The sequence below is a fragment of the Lepisma saccharinum genome, chromosome 18 (genome assembly GCF_977018435.1).
Source record: "Lepisma saccharinum chromosome 18, izLepSacc3.1, whole genome shotgun sequence".
In the NCBI taxonomy this organism is placed as follows: domain Eukaryota; kingdom Metazoa; phylum Arthropoda; class Insecta; order Zygentoma; family Lepismatidae; genus Lepisma; species Lepisma saccharinum.
The window spans coordinates 46198838-46207412 of NC_139246.1; the positions used below are offsets into that span (position 1 = coordinate 46198838).

General features: G+C 39.3%; 1 protein-coding gene across 1 annotated transcript; it reads left to right on the forward strand.

Annotated features, from left to right (window-relative positions):
• Window positions 1-1673: 1673 nt before the first annotated feature.
• Window positions 1674-7947, forward strand: LOC146002050 (uncharacterized). Its single transcript, XM_083139763.1, has 3 exons — window positions 1674-1748; window positions 6071-6334; window positions 7673-7947. The coding sequence occupies exons 1-3, from the start codon at window positions 1737-1739 to the stop codon at window positions 7889-7891; spliced, it is 495 nt and encodes a 164-aa protein (XP_082995889.1). The 5' UTR covers window positions 1674-1736; the 3' UTR covers window positions 7892-7947.
• Window positions 7948-8575: the final 628 nt, after the last annotated feature.

Sequence of the window (8575 nt, forward strand, 5' to 3'; positions counted from 1 at the left end):
ATCCCGTCAGCATCTCAAGACTGGTTGCCAGGCAACGAACTTGGCATTGCATAGCGGTTTGAAGGCAAACGGGTTTCGGGAATGTATTAGCACTGCTCCTCCTGCTAGTTTACTTGCTCCTTTTTCCTTCGTGACTCCATTTTTCTCTTTTCCATTCGCGATCTTTTTTTGTTTCTCTTCCATCATCATCATCTCTTTGTCGTTCCACAACAGTTACTAATCTTTGTAGACCGGTGTGCGTGGCCTTGAAGTTTAAAACGGCGGTGGTATGTAACAAGATGACTTGTGTAAAAGAATCGTCTTGCTGTTGTTCTATTTTGGTTCATTCTTCAGCTAAGGCAACAAACTAGTAAATTTTAAAATTTCCTTTCCACACATTTTTTTCCAGTGAAGAAGAAGGCGGAATTTTCTTTTACTTTCTTATTTACTAAATCCCTTTCTACCATCTTTGTTTAACATCCACGATGGCAAAAAATTGTGGTTATATGAAAAAGTGAGAAATGTAACAGTTTTAAAAAGGGTTGGCGAAAAGAGATCAATACTAGAGACAATCATGAAGATAAAAAAATAATTGGTTTAGCCACTGGATGTGAAGAAACTGAGTCCTAAGGGATGCTATTGAAGGAACGGTGGGGGAAAGGAGATCCGTGGAAGAAGAAGATACCAAAATGATTGACGACCGTCCTGCGCTGCTGCAAAGCGAAGAGCTGAAGATCGAACAGCATGGAGGTTTCAAGGAAAGACCTGTCCCTGAGCAGAAAACAATCAATGAATGAATAAATATGAAATTAATGACGTGACACTAAGCAAGGAATCCCCCACGATCAACCTAGGACTTGAACTCAAAACCTTCGATAGCGTCGACAGCTTCACCACTGAGGCGGTGAGAATTCATAGTGAGGGGAGAGCCAAGCTTAATGTGCCCAGGAATATTTACTTCCTTTTTTCGATTCTATTATATGTACCTTTTAACCCTAGCTTATCCCTGCTGTATGAGAAATTTACTTACCTGTCTAACGCCGTATAGTTAGACAATACACCTAACACAAACAGAGAGGTACCTCTTTCAGAATCTAGGTGTTTCATGTTAATTGTATGTGACTGTATAGTCAACGGCAATAAAAATGTGACACCCAGATCCTGAAATACTCAATTCCCTCCAAGGCGTTATGTGTGTTGCTTAACTCTACTGCGATAAGTGGACTTAAATAGCAAATTTTCAATGGTAACTTCCACCACCATCGGAGACTTAGGCAACACACATAACGCCTTGCAAGGAAGAAAGTATTTCAGTACTGGGTGTCACATTTTTAATGCCGTTGACTGTACATCCTACTATATACAACTTTTTCAAATTTGTTAACAGTACCTAAAACAGTAAACACATCCCTACTGTATAATTTCCTTCGCAGCTATTTACGTTTTCCTGGATGTCAATATAATTATAAATTCTGCTCACAAGTTTAAGTATTGTGTAGATAGATGCTGCTAGACAATGAAAAAGAAGCTGTGAATCAGTTATAGACTCGAGTGATCTCGCGACAAAAGAAAGAAAGCAAAGACAAGTGGAATTTTTAAAGTGATTGAGTGAGCGTGTGTGTGTCAATCGTATTGTATGATGGGACAATGCCAAGGTTTTATATTGGGTGTGGTCACTCCGGAGGACCTATATAATCTCACCCACGGAGATGTCTATTTACGTTTGACACCCAGGAGTCATCCGGAAGCTGTGTATCATGAAGACCCTGGTAAGTCTTAAGTCGAATAAGAAATCCAGCAGGACTCTTTAATAATCTTTCGATTGTGGTCTCTCGTTGAGATCTTTGTTCAAAGGAAGTTCTCAGTCAGAGTTTCGTTTAAAGTCCACTTTTATACACAGATGGGCTAATTGGGACTAGACATACAGTTTAATGTGGGATCCGAACTACTATGTGCCTCCACACGAGTATCGAACCCGGGACCTGTCTATTACAAGGCGACGGCGTTACCAGAGCGCCAGTGAAGATATGCGAATGGTAAAGACTGAAATAGCATTGATCACTCAACCGCTACCAAACCTCACATCCCCATTAACAGTGGCGTGGTATGGTTTTCATGGAAGTGTTGCAGGTCAATCATATCAGCTTACTAATTCGAATATTACTGTTGCTATTATTATAATAAGCGTCACAGCATTGGTGAACATAATAATTTAGAATCTTTGGCCAGCTGACACACATGACTGAATGTAATTCAACGAAATTCCAGTTTCAATTTCCCGAAGAGGAATTTTATTGTTAATTAAAGTTTTTTCGATTACAATTAATATCAATAATAAAACATGACACACCCAATAGAACTGTCCTCCACTGGGCGAATACTATAAATGTTTCACGACCATGATTTGATTTAGTAATTTGCTAACTCTCATGGCGGAGTGGTTTGCACAGCGCGCCGGGTTCGAATCCCGGTATCGGCATAGGTGTGCTTTATGAGTGTTCCTTCATCAACTTCATCACCCATCCTCATCTTCGCGATTAGCCATAAGTTGCAGGAAAATGCTAAGTAAATTGAACTAAATCAAACAAGACTAGAATCGTAATGTTTGAAAATCGGCAAAGTGTTTGTGTCCTACATCGAGTTTACTCTAGTGCATTGGTTCTCATAATGGATTCGTATCGTAAGCATGGTCGTCTTCAGTAATTTTATTAGTTAAAATAATGGAGCCTCGGTGGACTAGTTGGTATGGTGTTTGACTGTCACGTGGGATACGTGGGTTCGATTTCCTGGGTGGGTGATCTACGGTAGAAATATTTTCCAGCAGGAGCGTATATTCTAGGGTAACTAGGCTCTCTGCGAAGCCTGAAGCCTAGAGAGTAAAATCTAGAAGAAAAATCGATTAGATACTGTGAATAAATTTACTCTTATTAAGAAAATATTGGCGATTCTGAAGTTGGCAACCTGAACCCGTAGAAGTTGGCAAGCTGAATTCGTAGAAGTTGGCAACCTTAATTCGTAGAAGTTGGCAACCTGAATTCGTAGAAGTTGGCAACCTTTATTCGTAGAAGTTGGCAACCTTTATTCGTAGAAGTTGGCAACCTGAATTCGTAGAAGGTGGCAACCTGAATTCGTAGAAGGTGGCAACCTGAATTCGTAGAAATTGGCAACCTTTATTCGTAGAAGTTGGCAACCTGAATTCGTAGAAGGTGGCAACCTGAATTCGTAGAAGTTGGCAACCTTTATTCGTAGAAGTTGGCAACCTTTATTCGTAGAAGTTGGCAACCTGAATTCGTAGAAGGTGGCAACCTGAATTCGTAGAAGTTGGCAAGCTGAATTCGTAGAAGTTGGCAACCTTTATTCGTAGAAGTTGGCAACCTGAATTCGTAGAAGGTGGCAACCTGAATTCGTAGAAATTGGCAACCTGAATTCGTAGGAGTTTGCAACCTGGGTGCTGTTGGAAAGATAACGTAGCTTTCTTGAAGAAGTCAAAAGCGAGAAAAATGTGTGTGTCTAAACACTTATACCGGGGGTTTATGCAAGCGTAGTCTTCTCTCTTCCTCCATAGTCACGGACCACGTATTATTCTGAGCTAGTCCAGGTTTTAGACTCAGCATACGCCACTGGTTTCCAGCCTTGTCCCCGCATAAAGCTTGACGCCCAATGAGACACCGGCAACAGAACTCAACAGTCCTGCTTCCGGCGTCTCGGTGGGCGATGACCCTTGAGATTAATTGCAGACTTGTGGCACCGAAATTCCGGCTTCCGTTCCGCGCTTTGCTCTGCAGTGGGCGTTACACCATTTGATTTCAATAGAAGCAGACAACAGAAGTTCTGTTGCAGGATATTTCCGTGTTTCACCACGTCTCAGTGGGCGTCAAGCTTTAAGAGCCTACGGAGCTCACACAGCCTCAAATCAAAGGGTACGTAGGGACAACCCTGGAGGTAAAAGGCAGCCGAAGTCTGGTGCTGATTACATCACCTCGAAATGGCCGAGATCAAGATTGTGGGCCTTACCCCCACATACCCTATAATGACAAGCCTTCATGGCACGGTGCTACTGTATATACACAAGGAACTTTACCATCAAGTTAATATTCAGCAACGTAATAAATAATATAAATTATTATGACCAATAATAATAATAATAATAATATTGCTACATGTTATCATATCCTTGAGGATATTTTTATTAAAGAAAACAGTTTTCTAAACTGTTAATGCACTAAAATACATGGTATATTTTATAATTCTTGCCCATCTCAATGAAATAATGTCTGAAAGTTAGATGATTTTAGTCATGATTTTTTAATTCCACAGCCCGTCACATAATGTTCCATTTTTATGATTTGGTCCTTAATGTCTCTCTCTCGTAGTAACATTAATTTTTACATTAAATAGTACAATAAGAAAACATAGTTCTGGCCTGGTTAGTGAATTTTATGCTTTGTAGATCGAGCTAATTTTTGCTCTACTTTGGATGTGCTGTTTTGATACTAATTAACTGAAATGCGTTTGTTTAATCTGCTGTCAAAGTAGAATGTTGATATTTAATTTTATTAAATTGAAATCAACCATGTCAGTTTGGGAGGAGGGGAAAAATGGCGCCTTCAGGACTTTTTATTCTCAGGAAGGGTAAAGTAAGATTTCGCATCTTGTCTTTCAGTGCATTGAAAACTGGCATAGTGCATAGAATTAATTCATTTCGCATCTAGGGGAATATATATAGTATATAAAAAAAAACTATCTCGTAAATTTTGTGATCTCGGTAAATGCCGAACTGTTTCAGTCCCGAACGTCGTGATTATAAGAAAATCACATTTCAATCCCGTCCTGCACATTCTTATTGCTCTTTTCCACTCTTTCGGCAGCCGGTCCTAGTTCTGGCAAGGGAAATGGGGAGCGGTGATTACACCGTAGACCAAAAAGACAACAGCAGTGGCTCCGAGAGACACGACGCAGCGGGAAACAGTACTACGTGAACCTCGTTCTACTGGCTGCCGCTTTTCTTATATCGCTGGATTGGCCGCTTTCCCGCTCCCCACTTCCCTTGCCAGCATTTAGATCGGCCGCCGTAACAGTAGAAAACACCTTTAGTTACGGCAGTCAACATGATTTTATTGTCTGGTGAAGACGTTATCTTGTCATTTTGCTGGACATGGTAATTTATTGCTGTAACTTACAGCCTGTAAGCAATATTATTTGTAATAAAATTTCGCTTCAATTTCACCATTTGAATAACATGAACTTTTCCCATATACGTACTTTGGGCCAGAACGTTTCTGTGCATCAATGATAAAAATAATATTTAATCAACAGCTGCTGTAACCGGGATTGTGCGTGCCTGTTTCATTGTCTCGAGAAACAGTATGGTATGGTGGATTGTGCACTGAAATGTCACATGTAAATAGATTCAGTCTTCATGGATTAAATTCAAAACGTTAATGATAATGCGGTTTTTAATGCACTTACTCATTTTAACCGCAGATACACCTCTGAATCTAAAGACAATCAACTTTGGTATTGCAAAAAATGTTATTAATACGTATTGCTGTACATTGTAAACACAAGAGGCAAAACCAGAAACGTTATATTTCACTGTACAATAATGGTAAATGTTATATCTCACTGTACACCAATAGTAACAAAAATGTACATGTAATGCAATATCACTCACGAGGTTCATGTACATACTCTGTTCTGGATTTCAGAACAAATATCATGTCACGTAATGTATTGTTTACACTAATTATGTTATTTATATTCCTATGTAAGTATTGTAATTTATTTTATATTATAAAATGCAATTAAATTGCAGTAAATAGAGAAAATAAAGTCGGGGGAACCTTTAAATTCGGAGCAACTAACGTCCTGGTATATTATTATTAACCAGGATAATAAGCGCATACCCTCGAATGTATGCGGTTGGAGGCGGGCTTAGTTCTGCCCCCCCAAGATATCTCAGGAGGACAAATGAACCCTCTGACTCCTGACCTGTTCGATTCTTCCCCCTCGCGATTCCACGATCATCAGGACTTCATTTAATTGTGTTAACTTCAAATTAAGGTAATTCTAAAAATTGTCTTCTTTTCAGATTGCCTTTGGTTTGCTGGTGGCTTTTGCCGTTGCTGATCCTCAGATCTACACGTACAGCACACACCCAGTGCTGAGTCACGTGAACACTATTCCCGTCGGCCCCCAAGTCAGCAATCATCATGTTGTGAGCCCTGTGGTTGCCAGGTCTGGATTGGTCGTGCCAAGCCATGTGAGCCATGTGGTAAATCCAGTGGCCACTGTTGTCTATCCATCCCAGGACACCTCTAGGGGAATTCCTCAGCCTGTGCAGGATACACCAGAGGTAATTGCGAAATATACAGGGTCGATATGAAAGTATTCAATATTAGGGTTACATTTTTGGACCGCCCTGTATTTCAAGTAACTTATTTTTATTGTTAAGATCTTATTTGCAAGAAGAATTTTGACATTTAGCAGTTGTTAGTGTGTTTTTTGTAAATTCACTATAGTGCTGTAAATTCCAACACATTCGTAGAATTATTTCTGCCTTGGTCGATATATTATTTATATGATTGTAAATTAACTGACAACTTAAAATGAGAAATTTACAATTCCATATAACAGGGAAGGCAATAAGTTTTTTTTCTTGGCACCAAATACCCAGAAATATCCTTAGAAATATGAGAGTAGTACATTAGGAAAAATAGAGTGTTTAAAACTAAACATGTATGCTAACAGGACATTTCAGGCAATATCACTCAAATACACCACTTTTGGGCCTCCCGGTGGCGGAGTGATAACATCTTCGTCTTGTAATCAATGGGTTCCGGGTTCGGTACCCGGTGGAGGCACATAGTGCTTCAGATCCCACTTCAAACTGTAGGTCCATTGTGCATAAAACTGACTTAACAACAAACAAACTCAAACATTTCGGATTATTGAAGTTGATTTTAAGGTGACTTTATGCGCAGTTAGGCTAATCTGCACTGTACCTACATTTTAAAGTGGGATCCAAACAGCTATGTGGCTCCACCAGGTATCAAACTCGGAATACATTGGTTACAAGGCGACGACGTTACCACTGAGTTATCTGGAGGTACTTAATTTTGGATCATTAATGGAAATTACAACGAGGGAAAGTAGTATTTTATACATTGTAAACGCTCCATGAAATAACTTAAAGTAAATCCATTTAAAAAGTCTGTGTTTTGTTAAAAAAAATTCTTGTTTAGAGCTCTACCACATTGACATTATCTGTAACCATCAGCTTTATGGTAATGTGCATTGTCAATTGACTTAAATATATGTAAATCGCACACAGCAACTTTCCATGTCAAATTATTTAAACGGATTTGCCCAATATTGTTGTACTCTATCCCGATAATATCTCTTCCTTCCTATCATAAGGATAGGAAGGAAGTGGGCGGATTGAAGCAGTACATACTTACACAAACAGCTGGTAGCTGCAGTCGCTTTTCCCCTCCACGCAATCCTGTTCATCGCACGTGTTCATTGGTCGACCCCTCTCACAACATGCGCAGAGACTTGCATTCGTTCTCTTGCTCCATAGCTTCCTGGGACAGAGTCTAGTAAAATTGAAAATGCAAATCTAAGTCGGGTAAATGACAAATAACAACTCAATTGGTTAACTGTTTGTTACTAACTTAACAATTTCACTCAGGTAAAGCACGCCAAAGCAGTATTTGCCCAGAACTACCACAACGCAGCTGTGCTGGCAGCCCTGTCTCCTGAGAGCCGCAAGAAGCGTGACGTCATCAGCAGCGTCGGTTACCCAGTGTCGGCAGTGTCTCCTGTCGCCTACAGCACATACCACGCAGCAGGTTATCCAGTCGTCAGCGGCGTCTACAGCAGCCCATACGTCGTTCACCATTACGGTTAAATCTATTCGAGAGTTTAATTTTTCTTTTCTTCATCAATAAAACAAGCATTTATGTACCACAGCATTTTAATTGACTTCCTTAAGTGTGTTCGTTAGGACTCGGAAGTTGATGAAATATAAAAAAAATGACCTGTGGAATTACCTTAAAATTATTAAAACATGACCCAATGTTTTTATAAAATACCCTAAAATACGTAATGATCGCTCTTGGCTTTATTCATTGATTGGTTGATTGATTAATTTGCTTTATTTTACTTCGCTTCTTGTGCCACTTTCGGCTAATTGTGAAGATGATGAGGGATGATATGATGAAATTGATGAATGAACACTCACAAACATTTATACCCAGGCCGGGAATCGAACCCGGGACCACTGGCGGGAATTTTTGATAAATTACAAGAAAGTAGTTGAATAATTCGATTAATTTTATGGAGGAAAATAAATTTAACACAATTAATTATTTAATCCATTGCCATAAAATTTGTTATTTCTGTTAAAAATAGTATTGTGCTTTTGTATTCACCCTAATTGTACGATTAATGGTGTACTTGCTAAAAGAAACAACAGGGAAGGAACAAAACTAAATGTCACAAATTATAGAAAATGCAACAGAAACAGCAAAAAGTACTGAAAAATTACCAAAATAAAAACAATGTTTTCTGGTTATAACTAAGGGGAAACGAA

What these genes read in the sequence shown, in the direction of transcription:
- LOC146002050 (XM_083139763.1), top strand. An exon ending in CTGTGCAGGATACACCAGAG is followed by an intron (nt 6,335 to 7,672) that starts GTAATTGCGAAA and finishes AATTTCACTCAG; the next exon opens with GTAAAGCACGCCAAAGCAGT.